This window comes from Peromyscus leucopus, chromosome 7, assembly GCF_004664715.2.
Source record: "Peromyscus leucopus breed LL Stock chromosome 7, UCI_PerLeu_2.1, whole genome shotgun sequence".
NCBI lineage: Eukaryota > Metazoa > Chordata > Mammalia > Rodentia > Cricetidae > Peromyscus > Peromyscus leucopus.
The window spans coordinates 8,487,921-8,507,501 of NC_051069.1; the positions used below are offsets into that span (position 1 = coordinate 8,487,921).

Consider the following 19,581-nt stretch of genomic DNA (forward strand, 5'->3'; position numbering starts at 1 on the left):
GTGTGTGTGTGTGTGTGTGTGTGTGTGTGTGTGTGTGTGTATTCTAACAGAACTAAAAGAGCAGATGTATATATTAAAAAGGGACTTATTAGATTGGCTTACACACATGGTCCAGGTAATCCAACAATATCTGACTCACACTGGAAAGCCTCAGAATCCAGTCGCTGCTCCATCCATGAGCTGATTGTCTCAGCAGTCCTGACCTGGCACTGGCGGCTGGAGGATTCCCAGAGAGCTGATGGTCTTCTGTCTACATGGGAAGCCTGAATAAGTTAGTTCTGATACCAGTGAGAGATGCTGCAACAACAGGACAGCTGGACTTGCCGTCCAGGGTGCAGGTAGCAGGCAAAAGCAAATTCGTGTCCCTTTATCTGGGCTCCCACCAGAAAGTGCCAGCCACATTTAAGATGGGTCTTCCTGCTTCAAATAATCTGATCAAGGAAGTCCCTCACAGGAGTATCCCACTGCTTATGTTTTAGTTGATTTCAGAAGCAGTCAAGTTGACAACCAAGGTTCCGAGAGAGAGAGAGAGAGAGAGAGAGAGAGAGAGAGAGAGAGAGAGAGAGAGAGAGATAGAGGTGAGCATGGGTATACAGGTGCACTTACCATTATATGTACTTATTGAGGCCAGAGGTTGATGTTAAGTATCTCCCTGTGTAGTTCTCTACTTTTATTTGTTTGGTGTGTGTGTGTGTGTGTGTGTGTGTGTGTGTGTGTGTGTGTGTGTCCCCATGCGCATGCACGTGCATGTGAATGCTGGATTTCTGAACTCAGATTGTCATGCTTACAAGGCAGGCTGAGCCATCTTTCCAGCCTCCTCCACCTTAATTTTGAGACAGGATCTCTCACTGAATGTGAAGCTTGCTCCTCTGGCTAGACAGACTGGCCAGTGGGCTCCCAGGCTCCTCCTGGCTCCAGCCCACTAAGTGCATGGGTCACAGACATGCACCACGGCGCCTGGCTTTTTACGTGGTTGCTAGAGATCCAAACTCAGATCCTTGCGCTTGTGTGGCGAGCGCCCCACCCTCTGAGCCGTCTCTCCAGCCCCAGCAGTGTGCTGATCGGACCTGAGGCACAGGCCGTCTGAAATGGCTTCCGGTGTGGCAGCCATTGACTCGGCTTCTCGTTGCTGCACACACAGGCTTGCTCAGCGACATCCTCATCCATGGTACGAAGGCGCGGAACCGCTCCATCCATGGCGATGTGGTGGTGGTGGAGCTGCTCCCCAAAAACGAGTGGAAAGGAAGAACTGCTGCCCTGTGTGAGAACGACAGCGAAGACAAGGCCTCAGGCGAGTCCCCAAGCGAGCCCATGCCCACAGGTGAGCCGCCTGGAAGCACGGTCCTGCCCGGAGTTTGTTTGTTTAATGGAAATTGTGTGTGTTCATCGGGTGTACTGTGATGTTTTGATAGAGGTATACGTTGTTGAATGGCTTAACCCAGCTAATTTACATATGTATCACCTCACATACCATGTTTTCAAAAAAGTAATCTTTTATTTATTTTTATGTGCAGGAGTGTTTTGCCGATGCATCTATGTCTGTGATTGTCTAGTGCCCACTGAGGCTAGAATAGGTATTGGATGCCCTGGAATTGGGATTACAGATGGTTGTGAGCCACCATATGGGTGCTGGAAATTAAACCCAGGTCCTCTAAGAGCAGCCAGTGCTCTTAACCACTGAGCCATCTCTCCAGCCCCTAAAAATGATCTTTTCATGTATATGATGTGCCTGTGTGTTCATGATCATGAGTGCTGGTATGCATGCTAGGGCATGCATGTAGAAGTCAGAGAACAGCCTCTGATGTTGCTCTGCTTCTGCCTGTTGAAGAAGGCTACCTACCTGGCCTTATATGAGTTCTGGGGATTTGAACTCAGGTCCTCATACTTGTGTGGCAGTGCTTTTATTCACCAAGCCATCTCTCTAGCCACCTCATCCTTCTTGTGTATATGTGATGAGAACAACTTGCAATCTGCTCTTCTAGTGATTTGTAAGACTACAAAGCATTGCTGTTAGGAAAATAAGACGTGGTCTCTACCTCATCAGCTTCCCCTCTCTGCGATCTATTTCATTGTTGTTGTTGTTTTTAATGGTGGGGATTGAACCTAGGACCTCAGACATGCTGGACGTGTGCTCCACCCCTTATCCACCCTCAGTTCTTCCACAGGTTGATTTACTTGTTTTGCTTATTTCTGTTTGCTTGTTTTGTTTTTCAAGACAGGGTTTCTCTTGTCTGGATGTCCTAGAGCTCACTCTGTAGACCAGGCTGGCCTGGAACTCAGAGATCCCCCTGCCTCTGCCTCCCCAGTGCTGGAATGAAAGGCATGCGCCACCATCGCCCGGCTTGTTTTGCTTCTTTTGAGACAGGGTCTCATGTAGCCCAGGCTGGCCTCAAACTCACTGTTCAAGGATGACCTTGATCCTCCTGTGTCCACCTCCACAGCACTAGGATTATATGAATACAGCACCGTACCTGGCCCCTCTGCAGGTTTATTTTAACTTCTTCAGTACCCAAAGAAACAAAAAGCCCTTCTGGGCATTGTGTGCTTTCCCTGCCTCAGTTTGTGATGCTGTTTTCCTCCACATTCTCTCTCCTTGCTTTCTGAAGGGTCTCGCTCACATGCAGTCTGACTGTCCTCTCTACCCCTCTGAATCACTTGTATCCATTTCCCCAGGGCCCTCCTGCCCAAATGCGGGTCACTTCCTTGTGCCCATTGTCATAGCGTGTGAATCACTCATGAGTGTGCTGCTGTGTGGACTTCAGGAGCCCAGGCTCCCTCACCCTGCTGCCCTCCTGACTGCCCATCTCCTCTTCCGGATCTTCTCTTCCTACTGATTTGTGGGCATGCAGTGCTCTGCTCCGGGTTTCCTGTTCCATGTACCCTCTAGACTGTTCAGTCTTTGACCTGCGTCTCCAGCCAATATCTTTACCTCCGGTTGCCTTTATGGCGTCTTCCCCTGAATGTCCAGTGGACATCTCAGCCTAAAGACGCCTCAGGAGACTCCTGACTTCTGCCCCAGGCCCGCTTTCCCTCAGCATTCCTCATCTCAGTAAACTGAAAATTCATTCTTACTTGGGCCACCCAAAAGACTGCAGTTGTCCTAGACTCATTTTGTTTTTCACACATCCACAGACCCTGTCGGCTCTAACTGTGGCATATGGCCTGAATCCAGCGACTCCCCAAGCTTGCCCTACACCTCTGTAGGGTCAGGCCTCTCTCAGGTACCCTGTGGCAAGACCATCGTCACATCAGCCCCTCAGCACTCTCTCAGTAGTCCTTCAGAAAGGGAGCTGACCGGCAGGCGGCTCGGTTGGCAGAGGCATGCAATGAGGAGGAGCTGAGTTTGTTACTGTAAAGTAGGCATCATGGCATGTGCTTGTAACCACAGCACTGGGGAGGTGGAGACAGGAGGATCCTTGGGACTTCCTGGCCAGCCAGCTTAGCCTAAGGTGGGGCTTCAGGCCAATGAGGGACTTCATCTCAAAAGTCCAGGTTATTAGTTCCCAGAGAATGACATCTGAACGAACACACACACATACACACACACACACACACACACACACACACACACACACACACACACACACACGGAAAAAATTGTGAAAGAGAAGAAAAAGTACTGGTAGCTACTGTGCTTGTCTTTTCTTGGCTTCAGTGCTGTGAGGTAGACTTAGGATGTGTGTTCTTTGCTGTGTCCACTGGACCAAGTGAGTAGAGTTGTTGAGAGAACACAGGTGCCCATGGAAGCCCATAGCAGAGGGCAAGGGTTAAAGACAAGTGAAAAGCCAGGGATGGAGGCGAACACCTTCAATCCCAGCATTGGGAGGCAGAGGCAGGTGGATCTGAGTTCGAGGACAGTCTGGTCTACAGAGTGAGTTCCAGGGCAGCCAGGGCTACACAGAGAGACCTTGTCTCAAAAAACAAACAAAAGACAAGTGAGATGTCTCAAAAAAAATTGGTTATGGTATGTACTCACTCATGTGGATTAGATAAAATGAACAATCAGACCACAACCCATAGAACCATAAAGGCTATATATATATATAGCATGGAGGTCCCTAGGACGACTGTGGCTTATAATAAATTTCAGTTTTACTCAATTATTGAAAAAAAATAGCCAAATGAATAGAAACACATGAACTATGAACCAAAGGCTGAGGGCTCCAGCTGGATCAGGCCCTCTGAATAGTGAGACAGTTGATTGCTTGATCAGTTTGGAGCATCTAGGCAGTGGGACAAGTCTGTGCTCAATGCATGAATTGGCTGTTTGAAACAGGACTTATGCAGGGACACTTGGCTTAGTCTGGGGAAGGACTGGACTCCCTGGACTGAGTCTACCAAGTTGATCACAGTCCTGGGGGAGGACTTGTCCTGGAGGAGGTGGGAAGGAGGGTGGGCTGGGGGTAAGGGGAGGGCGTGGGGGGGGGAGAATAGGGGAACCATGGCTGATATGTAGAATTGAATGGTATTGTAAAATAAAAAATATATATCACAAAAAAAAAAAAAAAAAAAAAAAAAAAAAAAAAAAAAAAAAAAAAAAAAAAAAACATTGGACAGAGCTGGGCATGGTGGCACATGCCTTTAACTAGCATTTGAGAAGCAGAGTTCTGATGGGGTTCAAGGCCAGTCTGGTTTACATAATAGTTCCAAGATAGCCAGATTTACATCCTTATTCAAAAAACAAAGCAAACAGTGAATAAATAAGTAAGTCAGAGTGAAAACCATTGGCTTTGCCCAAGGTACCAAATCCCAAGGCAGAAGAGAAGATGGGACAGATTCCGGTGTCATGCTGGGCTCTGCAGGGAAAGGAAGTTCTGACGATGATGGTGGTTGTTGTTGTTGTTGTTGTTGTTGTTGTTGTTTTGTTTGAGTCAGGGTTTCTCTGTATAACAGCCCTGGCTGTCCTGGAACTCAGAGAGATCCTCCTGCCTCCACCTCCCTAGTGCTGGGATTAAAAGTGTGAACTACTACCCCCAGCTGACAGTTTTTTAAAGTTATTCTTCTTTTTAAAAAATTCATGTTTAGCCAGGTGGTGGCACGTGACTTTAATCCCAGAGCTCAGGAGGCAGAAGCAGGCAGATCTCTGTGAGTTCCAGGACAGCCTGGTCTACGGAGCATACTTCAGGACAGCCAGGGCTGTTACACAGAGAAACTGTCTCAGGGGAAGTAATTCACGTTTAAAGTGCTAGGAAGGCAGGTCTTTAGACTCCTCTGGCTGTGTGGATGAGCGTGAGAGGGGGAAATGACCCGCTCACTCCCTTACTGCCGTGTTCTCACATCCGGAGAGGAGGCAGCTAACCGGTCAGTGTTGTTATGTTCTGTCTTCCCGAAGGTCGAGTGGTGGGCATCCTTCAAAAGAACTGGCGAGATTATGTGGTGACATTTCCATCCAAAGAAGAGGTCCAGTATCAGGGCAAAAATGCTCAGAAGATCCTCGTCACACCCTGGGATTACAGAATCCCCAAAATCCGCATCAGCACTCAGCAAGCAGAGGCCCTCCAGGTAGCTCCTGCTGCACACTGCTCTACCTCTGTCTTCGCTGGCTTTTGAACAGTACCAAGAAGCATTGTTAATGCCTTTGAATAAGAGGAAATCAATTATTGATGGTATCTGGCACTCTGAGATACTGTTTTTAAACATTCTAAATATATAAGAACCATCCTTTAAGTAGTCCATGGTTAATAAATGAAGGCCAGAAAGAAGTTGTCCTAGAAAGAGCTGTGTAGGACAAGCTGAGCGAACATACATTATCCTGCTGTCCGACCCAGAAACTTTCAATACATACCGTTTGCCAACACTAACAAGCTTCCTTCCAGGGAAAGATACAGAAATATGATCCGAGTGTCCTGCAGGGATGATATAGTACGACTTCACGGATCGATTATCTGTATAGGACTGGAGTGCCAGAGAGAAGGCTTGAACAAGAAGGGCGGATACTAACTTTTACTTGGTGCAGAGAGTGGAGGCAATTCCTAACTTAATTTGCCTAGTGTTGTGCAGTTTGTAAATGAGACTAACGTCGAATGTCCCCAGCCCTTTCCTGGTCATTATACCTTTGCCTCTGGAAGCTTTCTGCAGACTCTCGGGCCATTTCCAGGGTGTCTGGGCAGTGGAGAGGTCCAGCTTATATGGATATCATCTTTCCTGCCAAGGAGCATTTTAAGATTAAAAAGAAATTAGAAAGTAATTCCCACACTAGAAATTGAGACTGCTTTATTTATTTGTTTATTTAGACTTATTTTATTTTTAATCACATGTATATGTGTGTGTACACATGAATGCAAGTGCCCAACAAGCCAGAAGTGGGTGTCAGGTCTCCTGGCACTGGAGTTATAGGGGATTGTGAGCTGCCTGATGTGGGTGCTAGGGAAAGACCCAGGTCCTCTGGTAGAGATGCTTGTAACCACTGAGCCATCTCTCCAGTTCCCGAGACATTGTTTTAAAACTTGATTAAGACCCTACATTATTGAGTTGTACCCCTGTGTTAACTATCATTTCAAGTGTTAACTAAAATGTGTTAGAATTGGCTTTCTTTAATGAACTAAAATTTCTGTCCCAATTGTTTGAAGGAGAGAGGTAATACCTCCCTTCAAAGCATCAGCCAAGCGTTTGTATACCATCTGGCCATTCAGAAGAGTGGCAAGAAAAACCAGAAAGCAAAAAATAAGCTCCTTCGAGCCACCCTTTGCAAACTGGCCTGACTTTGGTCTCTGTACTGTTTTCTGCTGCTTCAAATTGAGCCACTTACCTCTAGCTTTGGCTCACACTGTAATTTTTTTTTCCCTTTGTATAGGACTTCAGGGTGGTTGTGCGAATTGATTCCTGGGAGACAACATCAGTGTATCCAAATGGACACTTCGTGCGTGTTTTAGGGAGAATCGGTGATCTGGAAGGGGAGATTGCAACCATCCTGGTAGAGAACAGTATTTCTGTTGTCCCCTTCTCCGAAGCCCAGGTCAGATTTCTCTTAGATCTTTGGTCCAGAATACATTTCTCTCTGCTTTTGTTGCTGTTTCATCATGGAGAAATAAAAATCCTCTGTGTGTGTGTGTGTGTGTGTGTGTGTGTGTGTGTGTGTGTGTGTGTGTAAATTTAATTGTGCATGCAATATGGAGGCCAAAGGGCAACATCTAGCATCTTCCCTGATCATTCTCCACCTTATTTTATTTATTTATGTATATATGTATCTATGTGTGTGTATCCACATGGATAGCCAGCACAGGAAATTGGATCCCCTGGAGCTGGCCCATGGCGGGCTAGGAATCAAACTCGGGTCCTCTGGAAAAGCAGCAGATGCTCTTAATTGCTGAGCTATCTCTCCAGGCCTTCCATCTCATTTTTTTTTTTTAAGATTTATTTATTTATTGTGTATACAGTGTTCTGCCTACATGCATGCTTGCAGGCCAGAAGAGGGCACCAGATCTCATTACGGATGGTTGTGAGCCACCATGTGGTTGCTGGGAATTGAACTCAGGACCTCTGGAAGAACAGCCAGTGCTCTTAACCGCTGAGCCATCTCTCCAGTCCCCCATCTCATTTTTTGAGACAGAATCTCTCACTGAATATGGAATTCACTAAATCAGTGAGCCTGGGGGCTGTGAAGCCCCAGAGATCTTCTTGGCTCTACACAAGGATTACAGGTGTGCACTGATGTTTCCAGCTTTTACCTGGGAGCTAGGGACCCAAACTCAGTCATGTTTGTGTGGTAAGCCCTTTATTCACTGAGCCTTCTCTCCATCCCTGAAAAAACGTCATACTGTGTAACAGCCAGCTGTCTAAAGCACAGCTAATTAGGAACAAAGTCTCACCCCTCCCAAGTTCTGCACTCGGCCAAACTAAAGTCAACTCCAAGTATAGACTCAGTTTCCTAAGCCTCACTGCTCTCAAAACTTTATATTTTCAGCTATGCTTAAAATGATATGTCAGGGTCTTTTAGTCAATGCCCATCTCCAACCCTCCTCTTCTACTGTCCCCTCCTCCTCCTCCTCTATCACCTCCTCCTCCTCCTCTATCACCTCCTCCTCCACTATCACCTCCTCCTCCTCCACTATCACCTCCTCCTCCACTATCACTCCTCCTCCTCCTCTATCACCTCCTCCTCCTCCACTATCACCTCCTCTCCACTATCACCTCCTCCTCCTCCACTATCACCTCCTCCTCCTCCACTATCACCTCCATCCTCCTCCACTATCACCTCCTCCTCCTCCTCTATCACCTCCTCCTCCTCCACTATCACCTCCTCCTCCCTCTCCTCTTTCTCTTTCTCCTCTTCTTTTTTTAGATATTTTTTTTACAAAGTCAATTTTTTTTAAAGATTTATTTATTTATTATGTATACAGTGTTCTGCCTACATATATGTCTGCAGGCCAGAAGAGGGCACCAGATCTCATTACAGATGGTTGTGAGCTACCATGTGGTGGCTGGGAATCGAACTCAGGACCTTTGGAAGAGCAATCAGTGCTCTTAACCTTTGAGCCATCTCTCCAGCCCCTTATTCTCCTCTTCTTACCCTCTCCTTCTCTTCCTCCTCCTCATTATTTTTTTATATTTTTGTTGAGACAGGGTCATGCCATGTAGCCATAGCTGGACTGGAACTCACAGAGATCCACCTGCTTCTGCCTACAGAGTGCTGAGTTTAAAGGTGTGCACCCCCCACCCTACATATCTTCATTACAGACCCAACCAAGCTCTGCCCCCACCAGAGATGAATGGATCGAAAAATGCAGGCTCATTATGAAATGTTATTGAAATCTTTACAGAAAACAAAAGTCCAATGAACATAAAATACCAGTGATTCCATCACTTTATCATCTTTCACGGTCTCAGAAATCTCCTTTATTCTCCCTTCATGGCCATAACCATTGGTGCACGATTGTGTTCTCTGCTGCCTTCTTCTCTTAAAATTGTTTCTATATCTTGCTATAGCCTAGTTATTTTTAGTAGTTAAGACAAATTAATGAAATTAATTTACTCTACTTTGCTTAAACATTCCTCAATTGTTGGACATTGGAAGTGTTTAATTTTTCAGGATTAGAGAAAAACTGTCACTTGAAACATTTTTTTAATCAGTGTTGCCTTTTTTATTCTTTTTGATCATCCCCTTGGAATGTTAAATTACCAAGTCAAAGGGCATAAAAAATTAAAATAGGTTTGTTATATAGTGGCAGAGAGTTTTCCAGAAAAACAGTGGCCCAGTGTGAATTACCCCCCACAGTGATGGGTGTGCTTGTTTCATTATAGCTGCTGACAGAACAGGGGCTACAATAAGAAAGTAGTCTAACTATTTTACATTATTAAAGTTAGACTACTTTACATGATTAAATTTTTATGTTTAACATTAGTTTCTGGAAATTATTTGTTGATTCGCTTGGCTCCTCTTAGTGAAAACGTTAGAATAAGACGAAGTCTGGATTAGACTGCACAGGACTAGAATCTCTCTCCTTCAGCCTACTTAGCTTCAAATTGATGACGGAAACAGGTAATCAGAGAAGGAAAATGCCCCAGGTTGGTCTTGTTTCAGTTATCTTTAAGGAATAAGCTTTTATTTGGGGGTGTGTAGATTTTTTTTCCTCTTAAGGGCTTGACTTGAATGAAAAGCTCAAGTATATTCAAACACAAGGGTTCCTGTGGAAACAGGACACATTGTCACAGCAATGTCACCTGTTCATTCTTACTCTAGCCCCATAACTAATGAGACTGCCAGGCTGTCACAGGACATTTCCTAGCAGACCATGAAGTCTTCTTCAGTACTGTCTTTTCTGCTGACTCCTGACTTCCCAGAGCCCAGTCCAGTGCCTGGCACTTGTGAGGCACCTAATACACAGTTATTAATAAAAGAAGGCAAATAAGGCTGTGAAGAGGCCCAGTCAGTGAAGCGCTTCCTGTACAGTCACAAGGATCTGAGTTCCAACCCAGAACCCACATAAAAAGCTGGGCATGGTGACACATGCTTGTAGTAATCTTAGTTCTGGGAAAGGAGACAGAAAGAGATGCTTAGGGCTTGATGGCCAGCCAGGCTAGCATAAATGGAGCACTCCAGGCCAGTGAACAATGACTCTGTCTCAAGGAACAAGGTAGACAATGTCTTCATGAATGCCTGATGTCCAAAGAAGCCAGAGGAGGACATTGGAACGCTGGGGATTGGGGTTACAGACAGTTGTGAGCTGCCACGTGGGTGCTGAGAATTGAACCTGTGTGCTCTGGCAGAGAAGTCCATGCTCTTCACCTCTGAGCCATGTCTCCAACCCCTCTCAAGACAGTGGGTTTTTAGAGAATCTTATAATGCACGGATTTCTGAGAACTTGGTCTCTGGTGCAGATGTGTGAGATGCCAGTGAACACACCAGAAAACCCCTGGAAGGTGAGTCCCAAAGAAGAAAGAGAGCGAAAAGACCTGAGGAACACCCACCTTGTGTTCAGCATCGACCCCAAAGGTTGTGAAGATGTGGATGACACACTCTCAGTCAGAACCTTGAGTAATGGCAACCTGGAGCTCGGGGTCCATATTGCCGACGTCACGCACTTTGTGGCCCCCAACTCTTACACTGATGTCGAAGCTAGAACAAGGTAACCCTATTTATGGGAAGTCAGCAGAGCGAGCAGTGTGGTGTGTGTGTGTGTTTGTATCTGCGCTCGTTTCAGATGGTCAAGATCTCCTGTCTGGGTAGTTCTGGAAATCTTTTCTGGATTTTCCTGAACTCCCGCTGTTTCAGGAAAATTGTCCCTTGATCAGTTTGTGTCCTTTCTTAACCTTTTACCCCATACTTTCACTAAACTGAGTGAAGTTTCACATGTAATATGGTATTCTATATAGATGCTAGATCATTATGCTCCCATTTTTCTCACACAACCAAGATTCATGTCACTTTTACTTTCTACATCAGTGGAAGAATATTCAGCCAAAGCAGTGCGGCTTGGTCAAGTGGGCACGCGGGAACTATTTCATTAGGCAGCCGCTGTGCTTTATGAGGAGCGGGAGCCCCAGGGGAGTGCAAGCCTGGTCGCGGCTGTTTACCTCCTGCAGCCCACACAGTCAGCGGTTCTGCTGCGTGCTGAAGGTCAGTCACGTCACACGTGTCGTTCCAGGGCCACCACTTACTACCTAGCAGATCGCCGCTACGACATGCTGCCCTCCATCCTGAGTGCAGATCTCTGCTCGCTCCTGGGAGGCGTTGACAGGTGAGTCTGATTGTCGCCTTCACAGCTGGCCCCGCCCTCCTGCTCCGTTTCTCCCTCAGCCTTCCAGTGTGCCCTCCCTGCCACTCCACGCCCTACCCTCTGCTTCCCATCTCCTCTGCTCCCCATTTCCTTCTCTCCTTCCATATATGGTCTCAGGCAGCTCCGTTTTTCCAGTCTCCTCCTTTCTTTCTGTTCTCCTGATGTTAGCTTTCTGAAGTAGGCCCCAGGCTGAGGAGAATGCGGGACACTCCCAAGTTGATGCTGTTCCTTAGAAGACACTTGAGCTTAGGGAGTTTGAGTTATCAGTGAATACATAATTAGATAGTCTAAAATTAGTAAGTTCCAAAGATGGAATAAAGGCTCCTTCCTATTATTTTCTCCTCAGGTACTGATTTCTTGAATATTTTTCTATATTTAATGCAAATATGGATGAGAAATTTTTAATTTTTTTAAGATGTATTTATTTATTATGTGTACAGTGTTCTGCCTACATATAGGCCTATACTCCAGAAGAGGGCACCAGATCTCTTTATAGCTGTTTGTGATCCACCATTTGGGTGCTGGGAATTGAACTCAGGACCTCTAGAAGAGCAGCCGGTGCTCTAAACCTCTGAGCCATCTCTCCAACCCCTGTAATTTTTATTTTTTATAAAAATACTAACAGACCATAGATATAAAGAGCAGACTCCCATTCTAGGGGTTTGCCTTCCTGAGCAAACTGCTTCTGTTTCTAATAAATATATATATATATGTAGAAGAGAGCATGTATATGTCTGTGTGTGTGCCATTGGTATATAATATATTTTATACACACATGCTATTCAGCACTTAAAATTTTATTATTTCCTTTTTTTTTTTTTTTTTTTTTTTTTGAGAGAGAGGTGTCAGGCATCCTGTTCTCAAACTCAACTGGAAGCCAAGGATGGCCTTCTGAACCTCCTGCCTGTGCACCAATATGCCTGGATTTCGAGGGCTGGGGGTCCAGCCCAGAGCTTCGAGCAGGCGAAGCAAAGCACTCTAGCAACATCCACGACCCTTCAACCTTTTTAAAGAGATTCATGTGTGTGTCTTGAGTGTTATGCCTGCATACATGTATATGCATCATATATGTGTGTGGTGCTTGCAGAAGCCAGAAGAGGCCATCAGATCCCCTGGAACTGAAGTTACAGACAATTGTGAGCCACCTTGTGGGTTCTGGGGACTGAACCCAGGTCCTCTGGAAGAGTCAGTGCCCTTGACACTGAGACATAAGACATCTTACCATCACTAGTTCTCTCTCTCTCTCTCTCTCTCTCTCTCTCTCTCTCTCTCTCTCTCTCTCTCAGCATTTCAATATATCTGAAGGAGAAGTTCCTAGAAGCAGAACTCATGTCAAGGTGCATTCATTTGTGTTTAGATCCACACAGTCAGATTGCCCTCCACAGAGGTTACAGCAATTGTTTCCACAGCAGTGGATACAGGAGCTTATTCCCACAGTCTGACCCCTACACTGTGCTGGATCCTTTCATCTGAGTCAGTTTGCTGGATAAGTAGTGTCTTAATTTTAATTTCTGTTTTTCTACTATGTGTGTGTGAAGTTAAACATTTTTTGTTAAAGGATATTTATGTATTCTTTCCTGTGAACTACTTCATATTCCTTAGGCATTTTCATTTGGGTTTATGATTTATTACTGACTCATAAAAACTCTGTACATATTAGGAAAATTAGCCCCTTTAAAGTGTACGCATTATAAATACATAGTTTTTTTTTTTTAATAAAATGTTTTGGTGGCAGAATAGTTCTTTGCTAAATGAGCTTTTTGCTAATTAGCCTATCATCAAGATTGATACCAAGCTCCCTGTCACCTTATAGGATTTAAAGGCTTTGCTCTAACTTCCTAGAGCACTAAACAGGCTTGACTCAATCAGTATCAAGCTATTCTAATCAAAATGGAGAACTGTAAGGTTTTCATATTGTGTGTGAGCTCATTTCAGAGTCGTTCAGAGTTTAGCAGAACCAGTCTGACTGTTGTCACAGGGTCTCACTCTGTAGCCTTAGCTGGCCTGGAACTTACCATGTAGACCAGGCTAGACTCCCAATGTTAAAGGAGTGAAGGAGTGTACCACCAGCCTGACTTTGTTTTTTGGTTTTGTCAGGGTGTTTTGTTACAACAATCAGAAAAGTAATTAACACACTACACTCTTTTTCATCTGCCTGCTCAGTGATGGATGGATATCACTGAGAATGTCAGGGATATGGTTTCTTCAGCCTTTGCCCTGGTCATAACCCCGAGATAAAAATCACTGACCATCCAAAGCTAGTTTCTGTTTTTCTAAGAAAAATAGAGAACAGATATAAACAAAGTCTTACCTAAGTATTCTTTTCCCAAGTTTCTTTCTCTCTTTTCTGAAAAGTTGCTTGATGAGGCCATTGAAGAATGGGCAGTAGATATGGGGGTTGGGTAGAGAGACACAATGAAGTCATGATATACGTGTGTGTGGAAATGTCAGTGAATCCCATTATGCTGTACAAATAACGTGCTTCATACACACAAGACATTTCAGCTTTTGGTTGCTGTTTTTGTTTGGTTTTTTGTTTGTTTGTTTTCTTTTTTTATGCTAAATGCTGTTTATTGAAGGAGGGAGAAGGTCTTAAATACAGGCTTACAGCACAATGGGATGTTTTTTGATTTTTCAAGACAGGGTTTCTCTCTGTATCCCTGGCTGTCCTGGAACTCCCTCAGTAGACCAGGCTGGCCTTGAACTCACAGAGATCTACCTGCCTCTGCTTCCTGAGTACTGGGATTAGAGGCGTGCGCCGCCGCCGCTGCCGCCGCCACCACCACAACCCAGCGCACACACGTGCACAACTGTATAAATACATACATACATATGTAGAATGTATGTGTGATGGAGTGATTAGTTTAAGAAATTACACCAAGGGCTGGAGAGATGGCTCAGAGGTTAAGAGCACTGACTGTTCTTCCAGGGGTCCTGAGTTCAATTCCCAGCAACCACATGGTGGCTCACAATCATCTGTAATGAGATTTGGTGCCCTCTTCTGTATACATAATAAATAAATAAATCTTTAAAAAAAAGAAAGAAAGAAAGAAATTACATCAATAAGCCAGGTGTGGTGGCGCATGCCTTTTATCTCAGCACTCAGGAGGCAGAGGCAGGTGGATCTCTGTGAGTTCGAGGCCAACCTAGTCTACAAATTGAGTTACAAGACAGCCAGGACTGTTATACAGAGAAACCCTGTCTCAAAAAAAAAAAAAAAAGAAAAAAGAAAGAAAGAAAGAAAGAAGAAGAAGAAGAAGAAGGAAGAAGAAGAAGGAAGGAAGGAAGGAAGGAAGGAAGGAAGGAAGAAAGGAAAGAAGGAATTAAAATTGTACCAAAGGTCTGTAGCAAAAGTCATTTCTTTCTAATTAGATTCAAGGTCAAGTTCTGCTTGCTTGTAAAATAGAATGGAAGGGACTGGGGAGATGGCTCATCAGCTAAGAGCATTGGCATTCCAGATAACTCTGACAACCCAGGTTTGATTCCCAGCACCCACATGACATTTCATAACTGCCTGTATTTCCGGTTCCAGGGAATCTGACACCCTCTTCTGGCCTTCTTGGGCTGCAGGCACACATCTAGTACACAGACATATATGTGCAGGCAAAACACCCATAGACATGAAATAAAGAATAATAATCTTTAAAAAGAATGAAAGGCCAGCGAGATAGCTCAGTGGTTAAGGATACCTGGTACTAGGTCTGAGTTTGATCCTCAGGACCAACACAGTGAAAGGAGAGAACTGGCCCTCATGAGTTATCCCCTGACCTCCACACATGGGTCATGATGCTCCATGTGCACCCAGACACATAAGCTGCACAAAATAAATAAAGTACATGTATAACTGTTTTAAAGAAAATACAGTGGACTAATGATACTGTTGCTATCTCTGGTGTTGTAGGTATGCTGTGAGTGTCCTGTGGGAATTAGATAAAACCTCTTATGAAATTAAGAAGGTGTGGTATGGTAGAACCATTATCCGATCAGCTTACAAACTGTTCTACGAGGCGGCCCAAGAGCTACTGGATGGAAACTTCAGCATTGTTGATGACATTCCAGAATTCAAAGCCTTGGAGGAGCAGAGCCGGCAGGCCAAACTGGAGGAGTTAGTGTGGGCAATTGGAAAGCTGACTGACATAGCCCGCCACATCCGAGCAAAGAGAGACAGTTGTGGTGCCCTGGAGCTGGAAGGCGTGGAGGTTCGAGTTCAGCTGGATGACAAGAAGAACATTCACGACCTCATCCCCAAGCAGCCCCTGGAGGTTCATGAGACAGTGGCCGAATGCATGATCCTAGCCAACCACTGGGTGGCCAAGAAGATCTGGGAGAGTTTCCCCCACCAGGCTTTGCTGCGCCAACACCCTCCTCCACACCAGGAGTTTTTCTCAGAGCTCCGGGAATGTGCTAAAGCGAAAGGCTTCTTCATAGACACACGGTAATCCTTTTTTGAGGGGCCAGAGAATACTGTGCTCCTGCTTATCTTATGGTTCCTAAAATATGGCATGTAGCCAGACAGTGATGCATTGGCGCCTGAGGCAGCCAGGTCAGCAGTTTGAGGCCAGCCTGGACTACTTAAAGAAGATTTAATTAAAAACTTTATAGTTGCCAGGCACAAGGTCCTAATTAAAATACCTTTTATCAATTTAACAAAATGAATTTTTTTTTTTTTTTTGCTTTCTGTCTTCAAGCAACAGAGTCTGGGTCATTGATTAGTCACCTGCATGCAGGTCACATGACCAAGGGCCTTTTGGACCACATCCTTTCGGTTAGTCCTTAGAATGTTGAGGTGGTGACGCTGTCATTCATAGTTTACTGATGGGAACTTTAGTCTAACGGGGTTAAGTAACTTGCTCATCATTTACCTGTTGGGTGGGGCAAGATCGGGACTCTCATCCAAGGCCCTGACGCTCAGAAGCTCATCTCAGGGGCCATTTCCCAAGCCTGTGTGTTCATCATTGATCTCACCTTTCACCTTCTCCCTTAGCCAGCTGCCCAGAACTGAATTATGTTATATTCCTGGTTTTATTTTTAATATACTAGTATGTTCCTAAAGGTTTAAAATTTTACTTTTGGAGTAAATAAATCTCTCTTTTGTTCTTTAAAAAAAAAAAAAAAGTAATGTAGGTTTGCTTGTGCATGTCAAGTTTTGGTCTGCTTTTTTTTTTTTGAGACTGGTTTTCACCATGCTTCCTGGCTTAGCCTCTGGAGTGCATGGAGTCCAGGAGTGTGCCGCCATGCCTGCTGCTTTGTTTCTGAAATTTCCCTCTGGATAAATCATTCTTGATAAATAAAGAACAAAATGGCTGTTCTTTGGCCTGTATAGGATACTTACAGTTGAGTGTATTAAGAATGTAACTCCACTGGGGTGGGGGGGAGGTTGGCACACACCTTTCATTTCAGCACCAGGGAAGCAGAGGCAGATAGATCTCTGAGTTGAAGGCTAGCCTGGTCTACAGAGTGATGAGTTCCAGGACAGCTGGAACTACACGGAGAAACACTGTCTCTAACCCCTCCCCTAACACAAAAAGAATGTAATTCCACAAGAACCTGACCACCTTTTTCAGCCAAGCATTGGCTTAGCCCGGCATTAATGGGACATTACTCTACTACCTAAGAAATATAAATTCTGGGGCTCAGCACCTAAGAGCAAAATGACTTGACTGCTCTTACAGAGATGCCGGGCTTGATTCCCAGCACCCACACAGCAGCTCACAACTGCCTCTTACTCCAGTCCGAGAGAGGAGCCAATGCCTTCTTCCGGCTTCAGTGGGCTGCTGCACCATATGAATGCATGGACGTATATACACATATTTATGAAAATATTTTTTTTTTTTTTTTTTTTTCACATTTCTCTTGTCTTTTTTTTACTCGCTTTGAGCCACTCCCGAACTCACAGATCCCTCTCTCCCCATGCTATTAAACTAATGAAAATAAATAATTTTTTTAAAAATTTAAATTCTGACCATCTTTCTTTGTTTAAACTTTAAAAGCAAACTAGATTTCTGTATTGAAAAGAAAATTGTGAGGGGTCGGAGAGATAGCTTAGAGGTTAAGAGCTCTGGCTGCTCTTCTAGAGATCCTGAGTTAAATACCAACAACCACATGGTGGCTCACAACCATCTATAATGAGATCTGGTTCCCTCTTCTGGCAAGTAGGCATACATGCAGACAGAACACTGTATACTTAATAAATAAATCTTTTAAAAAAGAAAAGAAAATTATGTCTATAATAAATTTAACTACTGAGGGATGAAGATATTTAAACCAAGGAGTGGAAACTGTTACTTGTAATTGCCTTTGGGTCCCATCAAGGCTTCTCTGCTTCTTGGTAGGTCCAACAAAACCCTGGCTGACTCTCTGGATAGTGCAAACGACCCCAGCGACCCTATGGTGAACAGGCTGCTGCGCTCCATGGCTACCCAGGCCATGTCCAATGCACTCTACTTCTCCACCGGATCCTGTGCAGAGGAAGAGTTCCATCATTACGGTGACTGACAGCGTTGTCTTAACGAATGGCTCAACCTTGAGCAAATCTTTTGGAAAGTGCTCTTGTCTGTCCTTTATTCTGAACTTTTGGTTTCCTTTTGAAGGTCTTGCGTTAGATAAATATACCCACTTTACTTCTCCGATAAGAAGATACTCAGATATTGTTGTACACCGTCTATTAATGGGAGCCATTTCAAAAGACAAGAAGATGGAAATTAAAGACAATTTGTTCAGCAACAAAGATCTTGAGGAATTATGCAGACATATTAACAACAGAAACCGAGTAAGAAGGAACTTCAAACTCCTCCCTATCTCATAGAGGGTATTGGCTTTACCACATAAGAGAATGGGGCACCATATATTTTTGCAAACTCCATAATTATTGTAACCAGTGCTCTTAATACATTTACTAGTGTTCTGGTAACGTGAATTTGGGGAATTTTGTTGTTGTTTGATTGTATGTTTTTGAGACAGAGTCTCATTATATAGACCAGTCTGACCTCTGCCTCCCAAGTCCTGGGACTAAAGGTGTATACCACCATGCCTGGCAGTTTTGTTTTGTTTAGACGAGGACTCACTGTTTTTTCCTAGGCTGAGTTTTCATTTAGGGGACTCAAGTGACCCTCCAGCTCAGCCTCTATTCTCTATATATTCTATGCCAGCTTAGCATTAGAGGCTTGACAATGGATTAAAGGTCTTTCCCAAAAGTAGAGATCTAAAGGTTCAAGCAGCTGGGTATAATAATGATGGGTGTAACCCCATCATTCAGGAGACTGAGGCTGAGGCATGCAGGTTTTAAGTTTGAGGCTAGCTGGTTTGATATATATATATATATTAGTATATATATATATAGTATATATATATATATATATAATATATAGTAATATATATGGAGAGAGAGAGAGAGAGCCAGGCATGGTCAGATGCCTTTAGTTCCAGCACTTGGGAGGCAGAGGCAGGCAGATCTCTGAGTTTGAGGCCATTCTGGTCTACATAGTGAGTTCCAGGACAGCCAGAACTACACAGTAGTGAAACCCTGTCTCAACAACAACAAAAAGTTACACTGTCTAGAATTTTTTTTTTTTGAGGGGGTGGTTTTGAGTCAAGGTTTCTCTATGTAGCCCCAGCTGTCTGAAATTTGCTCTGTAGACCAGGCTGGCCTCAAACACAGAGATCCACCTGCCTCTGCTTCCCGAGAGCTGGGATGAAAATTGTGCACCACCACCACCTGGCTTAATTTTTCATATCTTTAAAATCTTTTAAATTTCATTTATTTATTTATCTGTTTGTTTGTCTGTTTGGTGTGTGTATGTATCTATACATTCACATGAAAGTCAAAGCCAATTTGTGGGAATGGGTAATCTCTTTCTACCATCTTCATCCCACAGAATGGAACTCAGGTTGTCAGGTTTGACAGTAAGTGCCTTTAACCACTGAGCCACCTCACCAGTCTTTGTGTGTGTGTGTGTGTGTGTGTGTGTGTGTGTGTGTGTGTGTGTGTGTGTGTGTGTGTGTAAGTTAGTTCTTGTCTTTGAGACAGCTTGTTTCTGCTGCTACATTGTGCACTCCAGGATAGCTGGCAGGTACAGCTGTGAGCTTCTGGCCAATTCTCCTGTCTCTGCCTCCCATCCTCCATCCTCTTGTGATAGGAATGCTGGGATTACAGGCGAGTGCCACCATGTCCAGCCTTTCCATAACTCAGGTGATAAGGTTTGCACAGAAAGTTCTTTGACCCACTGAGCCTTCCTTCACACCTCATCTGCTGCTGGATCTTTTTTTTTTTTTTTTTTTTTTTTTTTTCTTTTTGAGATGGGGTTGTTTTCTCTCTGTCTTTGGTTTAGTTGAGACAACAACTTACTCTGGATAGCCAATCCTCCTG

At 44.4% G+C, this 19,581-nt stretch overlaps 1 protein-coding gene across 1 annotated transcript in view; it reads left to right on the plus strand.

The window, feature by feature from the left end:
• The window catches only part of Dis3l (DIS3 like exosome 3'-5' exoribonuclease), a 43,831-nt gene that overhangs the window by 22,235 nt on the left and 2,015 nt on the right, over window positions 1–19,581 (plus strand). Inside the window, exons 7-14 of the mRNA XM_028866827.2 lie at window positions 1,142–1,321; window positions 5,333–5,502; window positions 6,794–6,955; window positions 10,318–10,565; window positions 11,085–11,177; window positions 15,118–15,651; window positions 17,549–17,703; window positions 17,807–17,985. Of these exons, the coding sequence (XP_028722660.1) occupies window positions 1,142–1,321; window positions 5,333–5,502; window positions 6,794–6,955; window positions 10,318–10,565; window positions 11,085–11,177; window positions 15,118–15,651; window positions 17,549–17,703; window positions 17,807–17,985 (1,721 nt within the window). The remainder of the gene's footprint in view (window positions 1–1,141; window positions 1,322–5,332; window positions 5,503–6,793; window positions 6,956–10,317; window positions 10,566–11,084; window positions 11,178–15,117; window positions 15,652–17,548; window positions 17,704–17,806; window positions 17,986–19,581) is intronic.